This window comes from Aulonocara stuartgranti (genome assembly GCF_965226115.1).
Source record: "Aulonocara stuartgranti genome assembly, chromosome: 19".
Taxonomy (NCBI): domain Eukaryota; kingdom Metazoa; phylum Chordata; class Actinopteri; order Cichliformes; family Cichlidae; genus Aulonocara; species Aulonocara stuartgranti.
In genome coordinates, this window is record NC_138955.1 from 30,512,347 (window position 1) to 30,539,587 (window position 27,241).

Here is a 27,241-nt window from a genome sequence, read left to right on the forward strand (position 1 = left end):
GAAGAGCGGATTTCGCCTGTAGCACAGATGTGGCTGTGGTCCACCTCCTCCCCGTTGCTAGGGTGGGAGCAGTGCCTCTCACTATGGGGTCCCGGGAGCCCGTGAGTGACATCTCAAGCCTTACTTTTGCACATTTAATCTCCTCAACCAGGCTAGGGATAGGCAATGACAGTATCCCGTCGCTGTAGAGTCCAACGCTGCTGAGGCATTTGGGAAGTCCGAGCCACTTCTTAATGTAGGAGCTCACTAGCCTCTCTAGTTGATTGGCATGATTGAGTGAGACCTCGTACATTGTCAGCGGCCACAGTAGTCTGGGTAATAACCCAAACTGGAAGCACCAGAGCTTCAGTTTCCCTGGGAGTGCAGTGTTGTTAATCTGCTTGAGGTCATCAGCCAAGATCTGCCTTAGTTGTTCTAGTTGCCACGTATCATTGAGGTCTGCATTATACCACCATCCCAGGCTCTTTATGGGCTTCTCTAAGACTGCTGGAATTGGTTCTCCACTGATATAGAATTGCTAGGCTGTCAGTTTTCCTTTTATGATGGAGATACTGCAAGATTTACTTGGCTTAAACTCCATTTTTGCCCATTCTATGTTTTCCTGGAGCTTCTGTAGCAATCGCCTAGTACATGGTTTTGTTGTTGTAATGATGGTCATGTCATCCATGTAGGCCCTAATGGGTAGAAGACGAAGGCCACTCTTGAGTCTCTCACATCCCACTACCCACTGGGATACCTGCATAACCAACTCCATTGCCATGATAAATGCCAGAGGGGAAATTGTGCAGTCTGCCATAACTCCAATTTCCAGGTGCTGCCAAGGAAATTGGAGTTATTAGTTATTATTAGTTATTAGTGATGTGTGAATGATGAGCAATACCTTTGTAGAAAGGCAATTTATAAAGTTCGTCCATTTACTAGTATAAAGGGCAGATCTGCCAGATGCAATGTGGTACGTGCTGACCAACCCACTCAATATGCTGTCTACGTCTGAATATAGGTTTGAAACCTTATACCTTAAATTCCCCACCCCAAATAAAAAATAAAACTTCGTTTACGCCCATGGAGCTTAACCTAAACCTAAATCCTTGACTTTAATCCCACGATTTTTAACAGCTTCTGAGCTTTCTTAATATTATTATACATTTTAGTGGGGAACGCTGCCTTGTTTATTGTTGTGTCATGGAGCCTTATGCAAACTGCAAGAAAACAGAGGCAACTGTTGCTACTTTTTTTCCATCTTGTTCTGTGTGTGTAAGGTTCTTCAATGAAAACAGCTGCAGAGTAACTTGAAAGCTCTACTTTGGAGCTTGGAAGCCTGACACCGGACCAGCATGGAACAATGGAACTGTGAGAAGAGCTTGATGATTGGACTTTTCAACAACCCCAATCATGGTGCAAAGAAAGAACACAGATGTCATGAACAGCATGGAGTAGAGTGAGTGTTTAAAAAAACAAACACAAAAACAACACAAAAACAAAACATGTGATCACCTTTGGTAAGCCTGCTTAAATTCTCATATTCATGGGATGCAACAGTGTTATAAGAGTTTCTGAAATTAAGATTTCCATATCCTTTGGCCATGGTACTCAGAAGTTTACATTAGTTTGGACAATCTAGGACTGGAAAAATGAGTAAGACAAACACCTAGACCAGTAGTTTTCCCTGTCCTTCTCCACAGAATTTGTATATCTAATCCTAACCTGGAGATTCTACTGACTAAACCAAATCCCAGCGTTATTCCACTTTTGACAACTAGGGTATTCAAAGCACAGGGAATAAATCAGGATTGGACCCTAAATTTAGCTGATTTTAATGAATGTAAATTAAAATGTAGTGCTTGTGTTGCCATCTTAGGTTATCCTGGTGACTGTGCATGTGCTATATGGGAGTAGGGAGCAGACATGATTAATGGGGAGTCACGGATTACACTACACTTGTGGTTGGCTTTCTATTTGATTTATTCAAAGCAGTTAAGACAATATAAAGTCAAACTATAAAATCATTTACAATCACATCAAACAAAGTTCCAGGATTCAGTGCCATATGATATATTTTTTTCCTCCACATACACTGTATATAAAAAGATGGAGATGGAGGAAACCACCAAGACATTAAGTATTATTTCCGAGAAGCGTGGTGTGTTGAAACTTAGCTGTTTTGAAAACAGATGCAACAAATGAGGGGTGGAGCCCATTGAGGGAACTGAGGGATGCTCCTATGGTAGTGACAAGCCAACTACACGGCTAACACCAAATACTAATATGGTCATTTGATTCTAACACCAGGCTATAAGGCACATCCTGTACAAGTGTGATGGATTCTGATGTGCTACAAACACACGATTCACTACAAGTTATGCCCCAAAACAATTCCAGCCTTATCTTGAAGTCTTGGCATCTCTTCAAAGAAAGGTCTTAAACCAGTGTTTTGTTGGCTGTGAGCTGTAGAAAGACATTAATTTCTGTTCAGGACTGAGGTTTGATATGACAGGATCATTCCAACAAAAAAAAAACACAGTGATGCATAATTACATGGTAATTAAATACTATAACCCATTTCTGTCAATACATCGCCCAAAATTTTACACACAACATTATTATGCTTGAAGCTATCGGCTGTAAAGTACTAATCAAGTCCATAAATGAATCAGGACATTCAGCATAGTGTAAATCATGATTTAAAGTTAATTCATCACTCAGCCACCAAAGCAAAGTTATCAAACTGGGCCAGTTCAAATGAGCGTGTTCCTATGGCAGCCCAGCCAGCCTTTGGGGTCAGTATCACAGCATTCTTCCACAGAGGGTATCCATTCAGTGACCCTGATGCATACTGTCCCTACAGTAAAGAGAAAAACATCTTTACATTTTCAAATCCACGCAAAAAGATAGACTTTTCATAGGTTAATTCGTAAATTAATGTGGCTGTGACAAGACAGGCATATTGCTGAAATGTTCAGTTACAGTGTGTCAACACAATAACCTACACCAGAAAGGACTGTTCCTGCACAGCTACCAGCAAGCAGGACTGATTACTGCCCCAGTTAACTGTGTCGTCAAGGTTATAATCCTTCACTTTTATTTTGTCTTCATATATGATCACAAACTGTTTACCTTGCCTTTTTTCAGAACAACCTCAAGTGTGACGTCTGTTATTTCTTGATTTTGACATACTGTATTAACACACCTACAAATCTACAAATCACCTAAAAAACAAACAAACCTCCATATAAAATCCAAGTAGGAAAAAGGCAGATTTTTTGCTCTGTCTTGCTAATACATCATCTTAAATCTCTCATGTGATTTAGATGCTGACTCAAAATACTATTGATAATGAGAGTAGCTAATCTGAGTTGATCTAATCTCCACGTCCTAACATGGTTTATTGGATTACAAACTCCTTTAATCATCATAACAGTGGAAGAAGTGAGAGTATAAAGAAACATTAGAAATAGTAAAAAGTGTCTACTTACTTTTACAGTGAGTGACAAGGTGTACCAGCTATGTACCTCAGTACCAGACTGTCCCTCTGCAAGTACAGTCTCGCCAACTGTTGACAAAAGAACAGTGATGAGAGGCACAGAAACAACAAACTGTCCAACTATGGAAATTATGGAGAAACTGTCTACGAAATAAAAGACTATAAGTGATGATTTTGGTTTTCAGTTTGGAGTTAAGTGTGATGAACCAATTCAATTCTATTTTATTTATACAGTGCCAAATCTTAACAGCAGTGGCCTCAAGTTTCTTTGTCAGTACTGTCAGTACTCTTGCTGCAGGATTTTGGATCATCTGAAGGCTTTTCGGGGAGTTTTTAGGACATCCTGATAATAATGAATTACAGCATAGTATGCCTTCTAATGACACTTCCTAAAGAAAGCAGGCATAATGTACATACAATTAGCCTAAGCATAGAGCCCTGTGGAACTCCATAATTAACCTTACTGTATGAAGACGACGACTCCTTAACAGGAAAAATTGGAGTCTACAGGGAGTGCAGAATTATTAGGCAAATGAGTATTTTGTCCACATCATCCTCTTCATGCATGTTGTCTTACTCCAAGCTGTATAGGCTCGAAAGCCTGCTACCAATTAAGCATATTAGGTGATGTGCATCTCTGTAATGAGAAGGGGTGTGGTCTAATGACATCAACACCCTATATCAGGTGTGCATAATTATTAGGCAACGTCCTTTCCTTTGGCAAAATGGGTCAAAAGAAGGACTTGACAGGCTCAGAAAAGTCAAAAATAGTGAGATATCTTGCAGAGGGATGCAGCAGTCTCAAAATTGCAAAGCTTCTGAAGCGTGATCATTGAACAATCAAGCGTTTCATTCAAAATAGTCACCAGGGTCTCAAGAAGCGTGTGGAAAAACCAAGGCGCAAAATAACTGCCCATGAACTGAGAAAAGTCAAGCGCGCAGCTGCCAAGATGCCACTTGCCACCAGTTTGGCCATATTTCAGAGCTGCAACATCACTGGAGTGCCCAAAAGCACAAGGTGTGCAATACTCAGAGACATGGCCAAGGTAAGAAAGGCTGAAAGACGACCACCACTGAACAAGACACACAAGCTGAAACGTCAAGACTGGGCCAAGAAATATCTCAAGACTGGTTTTTCTAAGGTTTTATAGACTGATGAAATGAGAGTGAGTCTTGATGGGCCAGATGGATGGGCCCGTGGCTGGATTGGTAAAGGGCAGAGAGCTCTAGCAAGACGCCAGCAAGGTGGAGGTGGAGTACTGGTTTGGGCTGGTATCATCATAGATGAGCTTGTGGGGCCCCCACACTCCCTAGCAGATCATTACATGGAGAAACCTTTGGAATGCAAGCATGCTGATCCACACAGGTATGCACACATGGGTATTCACAGACACGGACTAAAGCTTTCTTGGCTGCTGCCTCAAAGCACACTGTGCGCTGTCTATCTTGCGTGCTGCACAATATCGTTTATTATTTAGTAAATATTGATATCTATGACTAGCTAGTTTATTGTGATGGTGCTTTGTTTTCTCTATTATTATGTTGCTCTTTGTTGTTTGCTGTCTCCTCTGTTTGTTTTTTTTGTTTGTTTGTTTTTTTTTTTTTTCTCCATACAGGTGACCCAGGAGTTCTTTTTTTTTTCTCTCTCTTCCCCCCCCTTCTCACCGTCTCTTCTCCTCTTTGGTTTTCTTTCTTTCTCTCCCCCTCTCTCTCTCATTCATTCCCCCTGTCCTATTTATTAAAAAAAAAAAAAAAAAAAAAAAAAAAGACAAAGGATGAACTGAAGCTCTGCCATCACGTAATGTCGCATACTGCTGTTTCTGATGTCATTTAAAAAAAAAAAAAAAAAAAAAAAAAAAAAAAGATGAGCTTGTGGGGCCTTTTCGGGTTAAGGATGGAGTCGAGCTCAATTCCCAGTCCTACTGCCAGTTTCTGGAAGACACCTTCTTCAAGCAGTGGTACAGGAAGAAGTCTGCATCCTTCAAGAAAAACATGATTTTCATGCAGGACAATGCTCCATCACACGCGTCCAAGTACTCCACAGCGTGGCTGGCAAGAAAGGGTATAAAAGAAGAAAAACTAATGACATGGCCTCCTTGTTCACCTGATCTGAACCCCATTGAGAACCTGTGGTCCATCATCAAATGTGAGATTTACAAGGAGGGAAAACAGTACACCTCTCTGAACAGTGTCTGGGAGGCTGTGGTTGCTGCTGCACGCAATGTTGATGGTGAACAGATCAAAACACTGACAGAATCCATGGATGGCAGGCTTTTGAGTGTCCTTGCAAAGAAAGGTGGCTATATTGGTCGCTGATTTGTTTTTGTTTTGTTTTTGAATGTCAGAAATGTATATTTGTGAATGTGGAGATGTTATATTGGTTTCACTGGTAAAAAGAAATAATTGAAATAGGTATATATTTGTTTTTTGTTAAGTTGCCTAATAATTATGCACAGTAATCGTCACCTGCACACACAGATATCCCCCTGAAATAGCTAAAAATAAAAACAAACTAAAAACTACTTCCAAAAACATTCAGCTTTGATATTAATGAGTTTTTTGGGTTCATTGAGAACATGGTTGTTGTTCAAAAATAAAATTATTCCTCAAAAATACAACTTGCCTAATAATTCTGCACTCCCTGTATTAGATGAATGTAATTCAAACCACTGCAGTGCAGTCAGCCATGGAGCTACTCCAGCGCTCGATTAATAAACAGCTAACAACGCACCCGGACTGCGCTGTGACCATGGCAGGAGATTTTAACCATGCAAACCTGAAATCTGTCCTGCCTGGATTCTTTAAAAACTTGAGCTTCCCAACAAGCGAAAACAACACACTTGACCAGGTCTACACCAACATCCCAGATGCTTACAAAGCCACCCCACTGCCTCATCTTGGACTCTCAGACCATCTCTCTCTGTCCCTGATCCCTCCCTTTAAACCTCTAATTCAAAGACAAAAACCATCTGTAAAAACAGTACGAGAGTAGACCATGGAAGCCACCACGGCCCTACAAAACTGTTTTGATAACATGAATTGGAGTGCATTTGCAGAAGGATCAGACTTGGGGGGCCACACATCTGCTGTACTCTCATTCATCAACTTCTGTAGCGAGAGTGTAACAACAACAAAGACTGTTAAAGTGTTCCCGAACCAGAAGCCATGGCTCAACAGTGAGGTGCGAGCCCTACTAAGAGCATGGGACAGTGCCTTCAAATCAGGAGACCAACAAAGAGGCACGCCAATCTCTGCTTAAACGCATAAAAGAAGCCAAGCGGAAATACAAACAGTGCATCAAGGAACACTTTAACACAAACAATTCCAGAAACATGTGGCAGGGGATCAAGACACTCACTGGCTACAAGGACAGTCGCCCACAAACTCCCCGGACATCACCTTACCTGACACCCTAAACCAGTTTTTTGCCCGCTTTGACCAACAAAACAGGGACACCAACACCCATCCTGCTGTTTCAGAGAGGGACGACATGCTTTAACTGCTCTAATAGAATATTATGGGCAATAGTGATGTGTCGTTCGCGAACGAAATGGCTCTTAGAGTCGACTCTTTGAAGTGAACGACGCGAGCCGGCTCCTTATCGCGAGCCGTGGGGTTGTTTTTCTTTCTCTCACCCTCTCTCTCTCTCGCACCTTTTTTCCGCTTCACTCCGCATTCGAGGCTTGTACTTTGTGCTGGGAAGAGGGGGGAGGGGCGGTAGTTACACTTGCAGTAGCACAGGAACAGAGCGGGAGAGAAAGAGAGCCAGGGACAATAACGTCACATTAGAAAGGTATAGTAATCATCCACAACTATTTTCAGTTGCGGATGATAATGGATTCAGAAAGCTTATTCATGCAGGCCCATATGACAGAATATGCAAGCTCTTTTTGTTTTTATATTTTAATTTATATTTAATTGTGTTGTGGTTTGCAGTGTTTTGTGTTGTTTCACTTTAAAATTGTTTAAAAGGAAAAAGCTGAAAATTTAAATTGTTAAAAGTTTAAAATGTAAATAGTTGGTTTTTGTATTATATGATTTCAAAGGAGCTTGCAAAGAAAAGCGTCTGGACTTCTTTAAGTTGCTTGAAGACGTTTCACCTCTCATCCGAGAAGCTTCTTCAGTTCTAAGGTCAAATGGTGGAGAGTCCCAGATATAAACCTAGTGGGAGTAACCCCCCACAGAGGGACAAAAGGACCCCCTGATGATCCTCTATTCGCCTGAGCCAAGGTGTGAAACTGGGTGTGGGTCCCAATCAGCCAGAGTTTCGGGTGAGTTCATTGTGAAACCTGGCCCCACCTTATCATGCGAATTCCTGAGGTCAGATGGCCCAGGATGTGAGTGGGCGTTAAGGCGTCTGGGAAGGGATCTCAAAACTGGATTATAGATGGCAGAGAGTTGGTGTCGTAAACCCCCGCCTTTGTTCAAAGATGGTCGCTCACAGTGGACATAGATGGCTTCTTTCACTCCTCTTTCAAACCATCTGTCCTCTCTGTCCAAAATGTGAACATTGGCATCCTCGAAAGAGTGTCCTTTATCCTTAAGATGCAGAGGGACTGCTGAGTCTTGTCCTGTGGAGGTGGCTCTTCTGTGTTGTGCCATGCGCTTGTGAAGTGGCTGTTTGGTCTCTCCAATGTAGAGGTCTGAGCATTCCTCGCTGCACTGTACAGCATACACCACATTGTTAAGTTTGTGTTTTGGCGTTTTGTCTCCACCATTTGACCTTAGAACTGAAGAAGCTTCTCGGATGAGAGGTGAAACGTCTTCAAGCAACTTAAAGAAGTCCAGACGCTTTTCTTTGCAAGCTCCTTTGACTACGATGACCTGGATGACTGAGAACCTTCACAGACATATTACAGTGGGGCAAAAAAGTATTTAGTCAGCCACCGATTGTGCAAGTTCCCCCACCTAAAATGATGACAGAGGTCAGTAATTTGCACCAGAGGTACACTTCAACTGTGAGAGACAGAATGTGAAAAAAAAAAAATCCATGAATTCACATGGTAGGATTTGTAAAGAATTTATTCGTAAATTAGGGTGGAAAATAAGTATTTGGTCACCTCAAACAAGGAAAATCTCTGGCTCTCACAGACCTGTAACGTCGTCTGTAAGAAGCTTTTCTGTCCCCCACTCGTTACCTGTATGAATGGCACCTGTTTGAACTCATCATCTGTATAAAAGACACCTGTCCACAGCCTCAAACAGTCAGACTCCAAACTTCGCCATGGCCAAGACCAAAGAGCTTTCGAAGGACACCAGGAAAAGTATTGTAGACCTGCACCAGACTGGGAAGAGTGAATCTACAATAGGCAAGCAGCTTGGTGTGAAAAAATCAACTGTGGGAGCAATCGTCAGAAAATGGAAGACATACAAGACCACTGATAATCTCCCTCGATCTGGGGCTCCACGCAAGATCTCATCCCGTGGGGTCAAAATGATCATGAGAACGGTGAGCAAAGATCCCAGAACCACACGGGGGAACCTGGTGAATGACCTGCAGAGAGCTGGGACCAAAGTAACAAAGGTCACCATCAGTAACACACTACAACGGCAGGGAATCAAATCCCGCAGTGCCAGACGTGTTCCGCTGCTGAAGCCAGTGCATGTCCAGGCCCGTCTGAAGTTTGCCAGAGAGCACATGGATGATACAGCAGAGGATTGGGAGAATGTCATGTGGTCAGATGAAACCAAAGTAGAACTTTTTTGGTATAAACTCAACTCGTTGTGTTTGGAGGAAGAAGAATACTGAGTTGCATCCCAAGAACACCATACCTACTGTGAAGCATGGGGGTGGAAACATCATGCTATGGGGCTGTTTTTCTGCCAAGGGGACAGGACGACTGATCCGTGTTAAGGACAGAATGAATGGGGCCATGTATCGTGAGATTTTGAGCCAAAACCTCCTTCCATCAGTGAGAACTTTGAAGATGAAACGAGGCTGGGTCTTCCAACATGACAATGATCCAAAACACACCGCCCAGGCAACAAAGGAGTGGCTCTGTAAAAAGAAGCATTTGAAAGTCCTGGAGTGGCCTAGCCAGTCTCCAGACCTCAACCCCATAGAAAATCTGTGGCGGGAGTTGAAAGTCCGTGTTGCTCGGCGACAGCCCCAAAACATCACTGCTCTCGAGAAGATCTGCATGGAGGAATGGGCCAAAATACCAGCTACTGTGTGTGCAAACCTGGTAAAGACCTATAGTAAACGTTTGACCTCTGTTATTGCCAACAAAGGTTATGTTACAAAGTATTGAGTTGTATTTTTCTTATTGACCAAATACTTATTTTCCACCCTGATTTACGAATAAATTCTTTACAAATCCTACCATGTGGATTCATGGATTTTTTTTTCACATTCTGTCTCTCACAGTTGAAGTGTACCTCTGGTGCAAATTACTGACCTCTGTCATCATTTTAGGTGGGGGAACTTGCACAATCGGTGGCTGACTAAATACTTTTTTGCCCCACTGTATATGATTTATTTATTACATTTTATGTGGAGTGAATAAATAAAGTATATTTATGGTGGCCCTTAGAGACAAAGCACGTACAAACTCCAAAACATGTAAAAATTCCAAAACACATAAAAACCCAGAAGCATGTACAAACTCAGAATCACGTACAAACTCCAAAACACGTAAAAACCCAGAAGCATGTACAAACTCTGAAGCACATACAAAAGACAACAGAAGTGCTCCAGGATGCTAGGGCGCAGTGTTGAGCTTTTGTTACCTAGTGGCTACACAAGCCAGGAAGTATCAACAATCGGATTTGGTGTGTGGTAGTAAGTCAAGTCAAGTCAAGTTGGCTTTATTGTCACTTCAACCATATACAGTTAGTACACAGTGAAGCGAAACAACGTTCCTCCAGGACCAAGGTGCTACATGCAACATAAATTTACAACATAAATTAACAGAAAACACTAAACTAGCTAACTAAGAGGCCTAGTTAGCTGGCTAGCAGAGACAAGACAGACTGACCTAACATAGACTAACAAAGACTTCACGCCCCAAGGACCTCAACAGCTACAGGCCGGTGGCTCTGACATCCCACCTGATGAAGACCCTGGAGCGGTTGGTCCTGGCTCAGCTTCGGCGCCTAACAAGCTCATCACTGGACCCACTTCAGTTTGCCTACCAGCCTGGCATTGGAGCGGATGATGCCGTCATTCACCTCCTACATCGTTCCCTCGCTCACCTGGAGACCGCTGGAAGCACTGTGAGAATCATGTTCTTTGATTTCTCCAGTGCCTTCAACACTATTCTTCCCTCGGTTCTGAAGGACAAGCTGGAGAACTCTGGAGTGGACCATCACCTCACTACCTGGATTTTGGACTACCTCACCGACCGACCACAGTATGTGAGGACTCAGGGCTGTGTGTCGGACAGGGTCGTCTGCAGTACGGGGGCCCCACAGGGAACGGTTCTGGCTCCGTTCCTCTTCACCATCTACACTGCAGACTTCTCCCACAATTCCACCCAGTGCTTCCTGCAGAAGTTCTCTGATGACTCTGCAATAGTCGGCCTCATCACTGATGGGGACGACAAGGAGTACAGAGGACTGACTCAAGACTTTGTGGACTGGTGCCAGCTGAACTACCTCCAGATCAACGCCAGTAAAACCAAGGAGCTGGTGGTAGACTTCCGCAGGCACAAGCATTCTCCACTGCAACCACTGAACATCCAGGGTATGGACATAGAGGCTGTGGACAGCTACAGGTACCTTGGTGTTCATCTGAACAACAGACTGGACTGGACTCATAACTCAGACGCCCTCTACAGGAAAGGGCAGAGCAGGTTGTACCTGCTGCGGAGACTCAGGTCGTTTGAGGTGGAGGGCCCACTCCTGAAGACCTTCTATGACTCTGTGGTGGCTTCTGCTATCTTTTATGGTGTGGTCTGCTGGGGCGGCAGCATCTCTGCTGGGGACAGGAAGAGACTGAACAGGGTGATCCGAAGGGCCAGCTCTGTTCTAGGATGCCCTCTGGACCCAGTGGAGGTGGTGAGTGACAGGAGAATGGCGGCTAAGCTGTCATCCCTGATGGACAACATCTCCCACCCCATGCAGCAGACTGTGACAGCACTGAGCAGCTCCTTCAGTGGGAGACTGCGGCACCCACGGTGTGGGACGGAGAGATTTCGCAGGTCTTTCCTCCCCACTGCTGTCAGACTCCACAACAAAGACTTTAACTGAACAAACACACACATCCACACATGTGCAATAACACTAAGTGCAATAATCTTTTCTGGCATCGTTGTATTTTTACTCAGTTGTATATAGCATTCGTATTCTATTTTTATCTTATTGTATATTTTTATTCTATTTTATTCTACTGTATATAGTATATTATTTTATTCTATTCTGTACAGCTGTGTACTGTATTTATTCTTATTGTATTCTAATTTTTGCGTCATAACTTTTGCACTGTCCACTTCCTGCTGTGACAAAACAAATTTCCCACGTGTGGGACTAATAAAGGTTATCTTATCTTATCTTAAATTACAACATAAATTAACAAAAACTAACTATCTAACTATCTAAGGAAGACTTTTTTTTTTCTTGTTAACAGACAGCAGACAACAAAGTGCACGTGTAAATGTGCAAACAAGAGCAGCAAAGTGACAGTGTGACAAAAAAACACAACGTAACATAATAATAAGGTTTTGTGATGATGAGTTGAGGTAGAGGAGGAACAGTAAACATTCCTTAGTGTAGCAGCAAAAATTAGGAAGTAAAGAAGTTAGTGCAAAAAGTCCAGTAATAGGTTGGTGTGTACGATAGTTTGGTGGTGTAGGTCAGTGTGTTTGCACTTGTGTTGATTAGTCAGGGCAGTCTCAATGTTTTGAGGTAGTTGAGTTAAGCTGAGTGATAATGTGTGTGTGTGTGTGTGTGTGTGTGTGTGTGTGTGTGTGTGTGTGTTTATCAGTCCAGTCCCTTTTTGCTGAGGAGACGGATGGCTTGTGGAAAAAAGCTGTTGCACAGTCTGGATGTGTGTGCCCGAATGCTTCGGTACCTTTTTCCAGATGGCAGGAGTGTGAAGAGTGTGTGAGAGGGGTGTGTCCGATCAGCCACAATGCTGGTGCCTTTGCGAATGCAGCGTGTGGTGTAGATGTCCTCAATAGAGGGGAGAGAGACCCCGATGATCTTCTCTGCTGTTCCCACTATCCGCTGTAGGGTCTTGCAGTTCGATATGGCACAGTTCCCAAACCAGACAGTGATGCAGCCGCTCAGGATGCTCTCGATAGTTCCTCTATAGAAGGTGGTCAGGATCGGTGGTGGAAGCCGAGCCTTTCTCAGTCTTCTCAGAAAGAAGAGACGCTGTTGGGCTTTCTTGTGCAGGGAGCTGGTGTTGAGGGACCAGCCAAGGTCCTTCTCCATGTGGACGCCCAGGAATTTGGTGCTGTCGACGATCTCCACAGAGGAGCCGTTGATGCTCAGCAGCCACATGCGCCGTGTGTCGCCACTGTCCTTGAAGTGGTTGTGGATTCTCTGGGCGTGTGCGCGCTTCGCCTCTCTGATGGCCCGAGAAAGTTCGGCCCTAGCTCTTCTAAGCGCCACTCCGATAATGAAAACAGTGGTGAATTCCCGTGGTAAATAAAAAGGTCTGCATCTAACAGTCACAAACTCCACCAGCGATGAGCAATAACTAGAAACTAGCACAGAGTTCTTGGACCATTTCGCGTTGATGTAAACACACAAGCCGCCACCGCGAGTCTTACCACACAGAGCTGCATTTCTGTCGGCGCAAAACGAGGCCAGCCCGTTTAGCTGAAACAGGTAAATGAACTTTTTTTAAAAAAAAAATATTTGAATATATGTGAGTGCTTGTCTATAAATACACAAACAATACACATATGCTTTCAATTGTGTAATTTAAGTGATCTAGGTAGCTCTGTTTTGGAAGTTCAGTTAACGCTAGAAATGTGTTTTGGAGTTTGTATATGCTTTAGAGTTTGCACGTGCTTTGTCTCTAGGGGCCACCGCATATATTTATATTTAAACATATATAAATAAAACCACTTTTTTACATTAGTAATTCCTTTTGCGCATAATTTTATATTATTGTTGATAATAAATTAATTAAAGCAACAAACCAACCTGAAGAGCCGGTTCTTTTTAGTGAGCCGAGCCGAAAGAGCCGGATCTCTAAAAAGAGCCGGAAATCCCATCACTAATGGGCAACAGTATGGAACGCTGTACTGAGATGATGTGCAACCTTAACTAATGCTGTTTCAGTACTTTGATAAGTTGTGAAACTTGACTGAAACTATTCTAATTTTATATTTGTGTTATGTCTTATGTTTTTATGATTATGTAAACTGCATGCTTTTATGTTACTTTTATTATTCTGCTGTGTACAGTGTCCTTGAGTGTTCTGAAAGGCGCCTTTTAAATAAAATGTATTATTATCATTTTTAATAAGAATCAACCCGCTGTAGATGATCAGTTACTTGTTTTAGGACTATTCTTTCAAAAATTTGAGAAAGAGTTGACAAATCTAATATTAATGTTAGGCCAATTTTCAAAAGGTTGAAGACTGGCCTAGAACTAGCTAAGACAGCGGGATCAAGTGATTGCTTTGTAAGTAATGGTTTAACTAGTGGAACATCAAAACCCTGTGGTACACAGCCCATTAATAAAGACAGATTGATCATTTTTTAAGACTCAATCATTAACTAATGGTAGGACATCTTTGATCATTCTTATAGAAGGTTGGAGCAGAGACAGATTGTACTGACCAAGATCATTGGTAACTTTGTAGGTGCCATCAGCAAACACCCAGAAGAAGACTCCTTTAGCACTGCGGATTGACTGTCCCCCTTTATCCACTCTGGCTGCTATGAACACACCACCAGCATTCATCTTCTCCATGAAGACGTCACATGTCACTGTCAGGCTCTGCCTGTATAAAATAACAATGTAACAGGGTGGAGAAAAAAAAAAAAAATTTTGTGTGTCTGTGTGTGTCTGCCTACCTCCTCAGCCACAGACACCCCATGAATTACTTTAGTTGGGTTAGTGATAGTAGTGACTAACCCAACTAAGGTAATCATAGTAGTCACAGGACTACTCACCAGTAATAGTCTCCGATGACACTAATGGTCTGATCAGCATCCGTTGCCCATGTGATGGGCCTTTCTGTTAGAACCTGTCTTAAGGTGAAAACGTGAGGTCCAGGATCAGTCAGGTTAATGTAGTACTCAAACACTCCTGTCTGATCAGCAAAGTATGGAGCTTCTGAAAAAGGTGGGCTTCCTATACATACACAGAAGCAGATTTAAAATAAAGGTCACATTTTATGTCATTTTAATGGACGTTAAAAATTCGGTGAGTTTTGGGTTCATGCACATGGTTAACTTACGAACATCAAAGTCATCCTTGTACACTTTAGGAAAGCGAGCTGAGGGAGGTGGGTCGGGATAGCTGCCTTTGCTTCCTGTGCTAACAGTGGTCAGTGTGTAAACCTCGTCTTCAGCCAGATTCAGGGTAAACGAGCCATCTACAAGCTAATGTCATATAAAGACAGTGTTACAGTTGACAAACTGGTGCCCACATATCACTGAGGTGCATCTTTCTTCAGAGTGTAAACAGCACCTTCAGGGGTTTTAGTTTCTCAAAAAAGGAGGGCTTGTTCGTCTTAAAGTCAAACTGTGACCGCCACACTTGGAGCTCTTTAATGGATGCCTAAGAAGAAATAAATAATCTTGAACATGAGAGATGTACAAGTCAGAAACTCTAAGCAAGATTCAAGAAGATAACATGAACTTACAATAGACCCCTTTAGCCAGAAAGTTGCATTTTGGGATGTTACATTAAAGGGAGGTAGTGGAGGTCTTATGCACACTGAATGATTGTGAGTCTATAAAGGAAACAAAAAGCTTTGTTAAAAGGAGCATTCATGTGTGTGTGTGTGTGTGTGTGTGTGTGTGTGTGTGTGTGTGTGTGTGTGTGTAACTAACTTACCATTGTTTCTATGACAACAGTGAGATTTCCCTTCCCATCAGTCAAGGCAATATAGCTTCCACCTTGTGCCAGATGTCCAACAGTCTGCAGGTAGGTCCATCCTGGCTGGGTGAACTGTGTGGTGTGGGCTGCAAGGAAAACATTTGAAAACAAAGGGTTACAAAACAATCACTAGCCAGACCTAACAACTACCAAACTAATTCACTTCTAAAAAAAAATCAGATTGCTTTCATGCCAAAACTTTCGCCAACCCATCAAATCTGTCTCACAAGTGAGATGTCTTCTATGCAGTCTACCCCATCAGTATGCAACATACAGTCAACACTAAAAATGCAGTGACATAATGAATTATATTTACTCAGAACCTTAAGGGTTGGTGTCATGATTTCTGGATTTAAAAGTACACTGCTGACCTTTATGACCACTGACCACTCTCTAATAACTTTGCTATTATGAGAAATGTTATGTTGATCTGAAACACATTTTCAAACTATCTGTCTCTGTATGCACACCTGTGATCCAAATTGGAGACTCGACCACATAGTTGCCACTCCAGGGCTCCTCAGCTGTCATGAGCCCATCCCTGCCGAATGGGAGATCCTCATAATAACTGGCCACCAGATTCCAGGAGATGGTGCTGGAGGAAGGATCACAGTCATATTAACCACATTGTTCAACATTAAGGCTTAACAGTCTGTCCAAAGCATGTATTCACCAAGTTTACACTTTATTCTAACTAAAAATAAACTTACCATCAAATTGATTAAAATTCAATAAATTTAAAAACATTCTGTGTAATGTTTAATATTTTTACTGGCATGTACTGCTTGTTTTTTAACTTACGCTGTCATTTGTCCATTGACATAGTTCTGGTTGAGGATACGAGCCCAACAACCTCCTCCCACCTCATTGTTAAAGGTGCTGTAGTCCTCTGACGACCACAGCTTCTTCTGTGTCTTCAGGGCCTCTGTTATTGTGGTGGTACCCGGGTAGTGAGCCCTGATCACCACATACAAAAGTCAAGTCAAGTCAAAATTAATTTCTATAGCACATTTGAAAGACTAGTGTACTGCAATGCGGGCAGAACAAGGAACAAGTAGTACAGTTACAATTAAAATTACATTGCATGGTGTAGTGCAGGACACTTGCCATCCCCAAGTTGAACAGGTGTGTTTTAAGCATGATTTGAACGACTGAGTTGATTCCAATTTACGGATATCAACTGGGAGATTATTCCAGAGTCTAGGGGCGGTAATGTCAAAGGCATGGTCACCTCTGTTTGTTTTTTTTTCCTTTCTTTATTCAAATCAGGCAACAAAGTATATATCTCATTTACATTGACATCGTTTTTTTTTCCCCTTCTCCCTTCCCCTCCCCTCTTTTTCCCCCTTCCCTCCCTTCCTCTCCCCATCCTTTTTACATAAAATATAATTACCATTATATAAACAATCATATCTATGTCTATACATACACATTTATTATCCTAAATAAGTATATTCAAAGGAGGGAGAGAGGGAAAAAACAAAAACAAACAAAAACAAACCAACAAACCAAAACAAACGAACCCCCCCCCCCCCCCAAAAAAACAAACAAACAAACAAACAAAAAAAAAACAACAAAAAAACAACAACACCTGCGTAGACCCATATATATATAATCTTGGGGCAGATATGGGAGGAGGCCATACCTCCCAGTTTTACTTATTAAAGTAATCTATAAAGGGTTGCCAAATTAGGTAAAACTGTTTAACATTATCTCTTAATGAAAATTAAATTTTCTCCAACTGTAAATGATACACTGTGTCTCTTAATAAAGCAGAATGAGTTGGGGGGGCTTTATTTTTCCAATTTAGAAGTATAAGGCGTCTTGCAAGCAATGTTATAAAACTCAGAGCACGAATTTGTTTATTATTTAAGTTTTTAACTGTAGCTACAGCAAATAGTGCCATTACTGGGTCTGGGGGGAGCTGTTTTTTAAAAATATCAGACAAAGTTTTAAATATTTTAGACCAGTAGGTAGCGATATTAGGACATGTCCAAAACATATGTGACAATGAGGCAGAATTCTGGCCACATCGATCACATCTTGAGTCAGCCCCTGGAAACATCCTTGAAACCTTCAATTTAGACAGATGGAGCCTATGCAAGACCTTAAATTGTAGTAGTCTGTGCCTGCAGCAGACAGAAGTGGAGTGAACCAGTTCTTGTGCCTTAGTCCATTGATCTTTAGTGATGTTAGTAGCCAGTTCTTCACTCCAAGCATATCTCAAGTGGTCCAATGTAGTTGTACTGTCTATTTGCAAAAGTTGGTTGTAGATCCTAGAAATAGCTCCTTTCTTTAGCGGGTTCATTAAGAATAGATCATCTGAAACTAGCTTTTGTGGTTCATTGGGAAAGGATGGAAACGTTTCTTTAAAAAAATGACGTATTTGTAAATACTTGAAAAAATCTCTGTTTTCTATGGAAAATCTTTGCTGAAGTTGTTGAAACGAAGGAAAAAGATTATCAATAAACAGATCCTTGATTGTGTGTATCCCTTTGGAACTCCATAGCTGGAATGTTGATCCTGAGAGCAATGTGTATGCTTGATTATGAATTAATGGTGTAAAGATTGAACATTGACGCCAATGAAAATGCTTTCTAATTTGAGACCAAATTTTTAGTGAGTCAGACACTACCGGATTTTTACATTTATGCTTACCCAGATCTGAGTTTGAATGAACCAAAGATTTAAGAGTATTGGAGAAAAAAGTCATACTTTCCATCCGTTCCCAATCAGGTCTATGTTCCCCGCCCCAGAATGACATACAACGTATATTACAGGCCCAATAATAAAACTGAAAACAAGGCAACCCCATTCCTCCTGTAATCTTGGATCTTTGGAGAAATATCTTTTTTATTCTGGGTGTCTTTTTGTTCCAGATAAACTGAGAGATTAACTGGTCTATTTTCTTAAAAAAAAATTTGTGATCAATATTGGGATACATTGAAACAAAAATAACAATTTGGGTAAAGTGCTCATCCTAATGATATTTACTCGGCCAGCAAGCGAGATGGGCAGTTTAGACAGTCTTTCCAAGTTCTGTTCAGTTTGATGGTATAAATTAACAAAATTATGTTTAAAAAGGCCAGAGAATTCACGGGTTACAGTTATTCCAAGATATTTGAAGGTATTTGAGATTGTAAAAGGAAACGAGATCAATGTAGCGCTATCTAATTTTTCTAAAGAACTAATCGGAAACAATATGCTTTTTGTTAAGTTGATTTTGTATCCAGAAATTTTCCCAAATTCAGTTAAAACTGTCATAATTTTTGGCAATGATTTAGTAGGGTCAGTGATATATAGCAAAAAAATCATCTGCATAGAGAGACCTTATGTTCTACACCAAATCTCCTTATTCCTTTATAATCTTTTGTAGAGCGTAATTGAATGGCAAGAGGTTCTATGACAAGTGCAAATAGCAATGGGGACAAAGGGCACCCTTGTCTTGTAGAGCGGTGGAGGAGGAAAGGACTAGAAGATATATTACTTGTATTAACCGAGGCCTTAGGTTTTGTGTAAAGCAGCTTAACAAAGGAGATATAATTAGGGCCTATGCCATACTTTGATAGGGTCGAGAAGAGGAAATCCCACTCAAGTAAGAAAGGCTGAAAGACGACCACCACTGAACAAGACACACAAGCTGAAACGTCAAGACTGGGCCAAGAAATATCTCAAGACTGGTTTTTCTAAGGTTTTATAGACTGATGAAATGAGAGTGAGTCTTGATGGGCCAGATGGATGGGCCCGTGGCTGGATTGGTAAAGGGCAGAGAGCTCCAGTCCGACTCAGACGCCAGCAAGGTGGAGGTGGAGTACTGGTTTGGGCTGGTATCATCATAGATGAGCTTGTGGGGCCTTTTCGGGTTGAGGATGGAGTCAAGCTCAACTCCCAGTCCTACTGCCAGTCTCTGGAAGACACCTTCTTCAAGCAGTGGTACAGGAAGAAGTCTGCATCCGTCAAGAAAAACATGATTTTCATGCAGGACAATGCTCCATCACACGCGTCCAAGTACTCCACAGCATGGCTGGCAAGAAAGGGTATAAAAGAAGAAAAACTAATGACATGGCCTCCTTGTTCACCTGATCTGAACCCCATTGAGAACCTGTGGTCCATCATCAAATGTGAGATTTACAAGGAGGGAAAACAGTACACCTCTCTGAACAGTGTCTGGGAGGCTGTGGTTGCTGCTGCACGCAATGTTGATGGTGAACAGATCAAAACACTGACAGAATCCATGGATGGCAGGCTTTTGAGTGTCCTTGCAAAGAAAGGTGGCTATATTGGTCGCTGATTTGTTTTTGTTTTGTTTTTGAATGTCAGAAATGTATATTTGGGAATGTGGAGATGTTATATTGGTTTCACTGGTAAAAATAAATAATTGAAATGGGTATATATTTGTTTTTTGTTAAGTTGCCTAATAATTATGCACAGTAATAGTCACCTGCACACACAGATATCCCCCTAAAATAGCTAAAACTAAAAACAAACTAAAAACTACTTCCAAAAACATTCAGCTTTGATATTAATGAGTTTTTTGGGTTCATTGAGAACATGGTTGTTGTTCAATAATAAAATTATTCCTCAAAAATACAACTTGCCTAATAATTCTGCACTCCCTGTATATAATATTGAATAGCCTTCTAATATTAAAAGATAACTGTCTATTTTTTACAAATCCCGTTTGGTCCTCCGACACAACTGTTGGGAGAACTATCTCTAATCGCATAGCCAGAATTTTTGCCAATATTTTATTATCTACGTTCAATAGACTTATTGGTCTGTACGAACCAGGTTCCAAAGGATCCTTACCAGGCTTGTGGATTAGAGAGATAGTGCTATCATACATGGTTGAAGGTAAGCATCCTTTAGTTAGAGCTTCGTTATATACCTCCAAAAGAACGGGTGAAATTTGTTCACTAAAGGTCTTATAGAATTCAGCACTATACCCATCTGGACCGGGACTTTTCGAGCACTGCATACTTTGAATAGCCTGATTTATCTCCCTTAATGTTATTGGTTGTTCTAACAATAGTTTGTGTTCTATATTGATAGATGAAACTTGAATAGAATCGAAAAAACTTTCGATTATGTTTGGATCTTTTTTTAAGTCTGAAGAGTAAAGTGCTTTATAATATTCTCGGAATACATCATTAATTCTCTTTGGGTCAGTTGTTAATTGCCCTGCACTAGTTCTTATTTCTGTAATCAGTCTTGAAGCTGCAACTTCTTTAATTTGCCTTGCTAGTAAACTACCTGTTTTTTCCCCGTGTTCATAGTATTTATGTCGAAGTTGTGTAAGTAATCTTATCGTGTCATTTGTATAAAGCAATTTAAGTTCTGTCTGCAATGGGACCTTTTTATAAAGTTTCGATGAAGGAGAGATAGCATATTCCTTGTCTATTTCTAAAAGTTCCATTGTTATGTTTAACTCTCTTTCTTTTCGTTAATAAAATGGCCTCCAAACAAAATACAAACAAAAGTGCAGGTGAGAACCCAAACAAAAAACCCCACAAAAACAGTCCCTACTTCCTCTCTGCTCCTCCCTGACCAAAGCACTCCAACAGAGCTTGGACAGAGAGGGGACTCCATACAACAAAAGTATTTAAGTCTCAACTCAGAGAGAGATATGAGCATCTGACTTACCACTAAGCTCCTAAAGAATTATATTATTCATATCCAGTTTAATTTTGATAAAGCACACTCACAGTAATAATAATATCAATAATAATAATAAAATTAATAAATAAAGGGGGGGAAAAAAGTAGTTCAGGCTCTGCCATTACCCTTAATTCCTATTATGATGGTTTACATACAAGAAGAGATTACATTGGTAAGAGAATAAACATCATCTTATAACTTAAATTACCTTAATATTAATCAATTTAAATATTAACTATGAATTTTCTTGCGAACACATTCTAATTCATTCTCCTTCTATAAACTTATTCATTCTCTCAAAACAGAACAAAGAAAGGAAGATGTAAAAATATCCTCAACAGCATAATAATATATTTCACCTGAATAAGAGTTTATCAACTCAGTCAGTGAGTGTGACCATCCAGTAATGTCTTTCTCGATCAGCTGGCCAGCGCCTCCCATTCAGTTTCATCTTCCGATGTGATCAGCTTGTTGGACAAGATAAATTTCTCAGCTGCTTGTGCGTCGGTAAACGTGTATCTGGAGCCGTTTGCCGTAATCACCAATTTGGCTGGATAATACAGGCTGTATTGGATGCCAGCGCTGTGGAGTTTCTGCTTCAGTTGATTGAAGGTTGCTCGCATCCGCCCAACCTCAGGACTTATATCGGGGAAAATATAAACTGGAGACCCGTTGACGCGTAAGTTTCCTTTATTACGAAACAGTCTCAGGATCTTCTCCTTGTCTGTGAAGTAGTGCAATCGGATAATAATGGGCCTCGGTCGCTCCCCGCTGCGTGGTTTGGGGCTTCTGTGAGCTCGATCAATAACAATAGGGGAGTCAAAGTTGTCTGCTCCGAGGACCTCCGCCAGAAACTTTGCGGCAAAATCGGTGATGTTATTCGCTTCTGCGCCTTCTGCAACACCAACTACTCTGATATTCTGTCTGCGACTTCTATCTTCTAAGTTAGTGCATTTCTCTTGTAGCTTCTGATGGTCTGCCTTTAGAGACATATAGGACTTTTCCAGTGTTGTCAGCCTGTCAGTCGTGTCACTCAGGGACTTCTCCATCTCTTTCTGTGTGCTCGCTGCCTCTGCTTGCATAGTGAACAGCTGTTCAACTTTTCCCATGAGTTCGTCTCGGGTGGTTTTAATATCTGCTTTAGCTTCTTCTTGCAACACAGATATATCACTGCTGATTCCTTTATGTATACTAGCCAACTGGATTTTAATGCTGTCCAAACTGTCTTCATACGGTTTCAGTCCTGCACGTATTTCTGGTCGCAGCGTACCCACAGATATAGGCGCTTCCTCCCCCGTCTCCACGTTAGCATTAGCTTTAGCTTTAGTTGCTTCGCCATATTCCCCGCTCGAGATGGTCGAATCGATGTCTATGGTCTTTTGTGTGTATTTTCTGGTCTTCTTAGTATCCATTTTAGCGTGGCTTCTGCTAACCAAGAATTAAGTATGCATATGCAATATTTAAAAATAATAAGCGGAGCTGAACGCACCCACTACTTCACTCCATGCGGCCGGAAGCGGAAGTCCCTCTGGTTTTTAAACAAGACCTCGGCTGCATTACGAGCAGTTGGCTGGAGGATCTTAGTGCTCTCTTTGGGTTGTACAGATCAAGGAGATCACTTAGGTAGCTAGGGGCCAGGTTATTTAGAATTTTGAAAGTGAGCAGAAGGATTTTGAAATCAATGCGATATTTGACGGGAAGCCAGTGTAAGTTAGCGAGGGTAGGGGTGATGTGCTCATGCCTTCTAGTGCCAGTTAAGAGGCATGCTTCCACATTTTGGACTAATTACAGGCGCTGAAGGAGGGAGAGTTGGAGGCCCAGGTAAAGAGAGTTGCAATAGTCCCATCTGGACATACAAAAGGTCAAACTTGGTGATCACAGTTCAGATTTCTGTATTCAAGCTGTTCCCATACAGCAAAAAAACAAAAAACAAAAGTAGCTACAAAAGGAGTTAAAGCTGAGTATCAAACAGTCACAGATTGTAAAGCCTGTATTTTATAGCTTGTGAAGCAAACAGTTATGTCTATTTGTCAGGGTTATATAGCGGATTGTCATTTATGCTTAGAAATATCTACTCATTTATGCTTAGAGTTTTATAATCAATGTCGTGTTGGTAGAGGTTTGATCCTTAGTAGTCTGTGGAGACACTTACACAACGCACAGGCAAGGTACTCTTTGTGTGTATGTAGACGTCATATGTTAATGAACCTATGTATATTCATGTAACCACAATAAAAGAAGTGCTATGGCTGAGAGTCTGACGGAGGTCAAGTGGGTGGAACGACACTTGGCTCCAGGCAGGCCTCCCTCATGCATGAGTAACACAGAGAACTTTGCCTACTTGTGTCTTGCTTTTGCTGTGTAGTAAGTTGTCCTTAACGTTCCAGCGAATAGGTTTATGCTACAAACCTATCACTATTACTTCTGTTCCTTGAAGGAGAGGAACGAGGTACAACACATAAGTATGGGATATCATGCCCTCACGTGTCCTGTCTGAGGAAACCTTTATTCATGCCTTTAAGTCAGATGACCCGTGATGACATGCGTATAGCGCCGCCTGCACATATAACCGCTGTCATCACAGACATCCCTCAGTTCGATAGCCGCTCTTCACCGAGCCAAACTGCTCAGTGGGGCCACCTTGTGTTGTACCGAGTGAATCAACTGAAAGGGAACACACAGTTATGTCTATAACTTCTGTTCCCTGAAGGAGAGGAGCGAGGTACAACACATAAGTATGGAAGATATATACACACCCTGCAGAGCAGCCACTGAACTGGAATTGGACCACCACCACCTTAGTGTGCAGTAGACCCAGCAGAAAGGACAGTGCGAGCCACCAAAGGGGCTTTAATGTCGAACCAATAAAACCACACAAAAGTGTGTGGTGATGCCCAACTAGCTGCTGCACAAATATCAGCTATAGGCACCCCAAAAGAGCCCATGAAGTTGCCATCCCCCTGGTGGAACCTCTGGCTGGACTAGCGAAACAGATGAACAGCTGGTTACATAAACGCATATTCTGAGTATGCTCAATGTAGGTACGTAGCGCACGCACAGGACAATGAGAATGTAGCCCTCTCTGCTCCTCAGATACAAAAGGAGGGGAGCAAAAGCTCAGCAAATCAAACTCCATTGAGCTATAAGATGCTGGCATGATCTTGGGAAAAAAGGCAGCATCTGAACGCAATACACAGACATGTGTTTGGTGAAGCCAAAGTGAGAAGTAATGCATCTTATATGAGAGAAATTTCATATCCAAAGTCTCAATGTGTTCAAAGTGTTGGCCACAAAGGGCCTCCAGCACCAAAGATAAGACCCAAGCAGGGACACTGGGCAGAAGCATGGGTCTCAGCCGGTGAACCCCTTTCAGAAAACGTAAGGCAAGGGGAGATGCATCTGATGTCATCCCGTCAAAGCCAATATGACAAGCAGATATAGCTGCTAAATAAACCTTAATTGTTGAAAATGAAAGGCCCTTATCTAGCAGCTCCTGCAGGAATGTCAAAACAACCACAATAGAGCACTGAAATGGGAGAGTATGGCAATCCTGGCACCATTGCTCAAAGCTCACCATTTGTAAGCATACAAGCCTCTAGTGGATGAGGCCCTAATGCTCTGAATTGTCGCTATCACACTTATTGGCAGACCCTTAGCAATCAAGTTTGACCTCTCAGCAGGTAAGCATAAAGCCGCCACAGATCCGAGCGTGGATGAACCACTTCTCCTCGCACCTTGAGAGAGGAGGTCCCCGCGGAGAGGAAGCTGCCAAGGACTCGCTGCTAGCAGGCTGATTATTTCTGCATACCACAACCTTGTGGGCCACCAAAGGGCCACTAGAATCAGAGAGAGCGACTGCTGATGCACTCTCTCCAGAACTGGAGATGTCATTTTCACTGGGAGAAATGCACAAGGGAGCACGTCTGGCCATTGGTGTGCTAACGTGTCCATGCCCAACGGTGCATCGTGGTTGATTATGGAGAAAAACATGTGGAAGTGAGTATTTACCCTGGAGGCAAAAAGATCTACTTGTGCCTTGCCTAACAGATCCTAAATCTGAGCCACTATCAAAGGGTGCAACCTCCATTCCCTCACCAGAGGACCCCCCGCTAGAGAGAAGGTCTGGCCCCAAGTTCAGGTAACCCAGAACATGGATGGCTCTTAGAGACAGAAAATGAACACTGCACCATAACAGCAGAGCGAGGCAGCTTCAACAGTTGAGAGGAGCGTATTCCTCCATGCCTGTTTATGTAAGAGACTACTGTTGAATTGTCCGTCCTGACTAGGACATGTTGGCCCTCCAGGACTGGACGGAAATGTTTGAGAGCTAAGAACACTGCTAACAGCTCTAAGTGGTTGATGTGCAGCTCGCACCGGGCTGGGGACCAGATCCCTCTCACTGATGCACCGCACAGCGCTCCCTACCCCCTTAGGGAAGCATCTGTGGACACCACCTAGCAAAACAACACCCTCCCAGTCCAAGAGCCCTGATGCAACAGCCTGGGCTTCCTCCAGGGACGGAGAGCTAGCATGCCTCCTCCCGAGGTGACACGATGCCCACAGGCAATGAGAGAGAATCCAGCTGAACCTGAATGAGGAAGCGATGCTCTGACAAACGTGAGCGGCTGGAAAGCAAGCATATTTCTAAACCGAGGAAATAAATCTGCTGACTCGGGATTAGCGAGCTCTAAAAGTTCACAGAGAAACCCAGTGTGTGAATGTGTCACAAAACCAGTGACAACTGAGTCTCCACCTGCTCTCTGGAGCAAGCTACGAGAGTTCAGTCGTCTAGGTAGGCTAAGATGCGGATGCCTCTCTCTCGGAGGGGTGCTAGCGCCACCTCGGCACATTTTGCAAAGGTGCAAGGAGCAAGCAAGAACCCAAAAGGCAGCACCAAGTATTTGTAGGCTACGCCCTCGAATGCAAACCTCAGAAACTGCCTGTAGTTCGGGTGTATAGTCATATGAAAATAAGCATCTGTTAGATCGATTGTTGCAAACCAATCTCCCGGACCAACTGCATTCAAGAGCTGTCTGAGTGTTAGCATCTTGACCTTGTACATTCGTAGATACATGTTCAAGACTCACAGGTTGTGGATGGGATGAAGCCCTCCCCCCCTTTTTTTTGAACAAACTAACGGCTGTACTTGTATTGCTCTTTTCTGCAATAGCACCTTTATTTTCTTCCTGCTGCTTTGATGCTGACTGTCTTGTTTACGACTCTGCGGAAATGAGGCAGCTCGTCTAGAGTCACCATGGGCCTCTTGGCTGCATTTATGATCAGCGCTCTCCTTGTTCGGCCTGTGAGTTTAGGTGGACGGCCTTGTCTTGGTAGGTTTACAGTTGTGCCATACTCCTTCCATTTCTGAATGATCGCTTGAACGGTGCTCCGTGGGATGTTCAAGGCTTGGGAAATCTTTTTGTAGCCTAAGCCTGCTTTAAATTTCTCAAGAACTTTATCCCTGACCTGTCTGGTGTGTTCTTTGGACTTCATGGTGTTGTTGCGCCCAATATTCTCTTAGACAACCTCTAAGGCCATCACAGAGCAGCTGTATTTGTACTGACATTAGATTACACACAGGTGCACTCTATTTAGTCATTAGCACTCATCAGGCAATGTCTATGTGCAACTGACTGCACTCAGACCAAAGGGGGCTGAATAAATTACGCACATCCCACTTTGCAGTTATTTATTTGTAAAAAATGTTTGGAATCATGTATGATTTTCGTTCCACTTCTCAAGTGTACACCACTTTGTATTGGTCTTTCATATGGAATTCCAATAAAATTGATTCATGTTTGTGGCTGTAATGTGACAAAATGTGGAAAAGTTCAAGGGGGCCAAATACTTTTGCAAGCCACTGTAGGAGGGCTGAGGCTTCCTCCTGGGCGTCGGGTCCCGCCGGGGGTCCAAGGGTTGTCCTTTGCTCCAGGCTGACTGGTGCGGAGCTCAGGGTGGAGGATGTGCTCCCGCTGGCGGCACACCCACTGCAGCAGTGGGCGCCGGTCTTTTGCCAGTTGGCAGAGGAGTGGCGGGCCTGTGCGAGGTAGCTGTGGGTTTGGGTTTCGCCTGACGTTTGGGGATGATGTCGCGCAAAGC

The 27,241-nt window shown here is 42.5% G+C and overlaps 1 protein-coding gene across 2 annotated transcripts in view; it reads right to left on the reverse strand.

The window, feature by feature from the left end:
- Positions 1–1,944: 1,944 nt before the first annotated feature.
- The window catches only part of galcb (galactosylceramidase b), a 46,327-nt gene continuing 21,030 nt past the window's right edge, over positions 1,945–27,241 (reverse strand). For both annotated transcript variants that reach the window (XM_082515740.1, XM_082515741.1), the window contains exons 8-17: positions 16,286–16,441; positions 15,955–16,079; positions 15,443–15,570; positions 15,249–15,338; positions 15,074–15,163; positions 14,841–14,985; positions 14,554–14,734; positions 14,218–14,381; positions 3,474–3,550; positions 1,945–2,839 (exon numbers count right to left, since the gene is read on the reverse strand). In XM_082515740.1, coding sequence (XP_082371866.1) covers positions 2,696–2,839; positions 3,474–3,550; positions 14,218–14,381; positions 14,554–14,734; positions 14,841–14,985; positions 15,074–15,163; positions 15,249–15,338; positions 15,443–15,570; positions 15,955–16,079; positions 16,286–16,441 — 1,300 coding nt within the window. In that variant the 3' untranslated portion in view covers positions 1,945–2,695. The remainder of the gene's footprint in view (positions 2,840–3,473; positions 3,551–14,217; positions 14,382–14,553; positions 14,735–14,840; positions 14,986–15,073; positions 15,164–15,248; positions 15,339–15,442; positions 15,571–15,954; positions 16,080–16,285; positions 16,442–27,241) is intronic.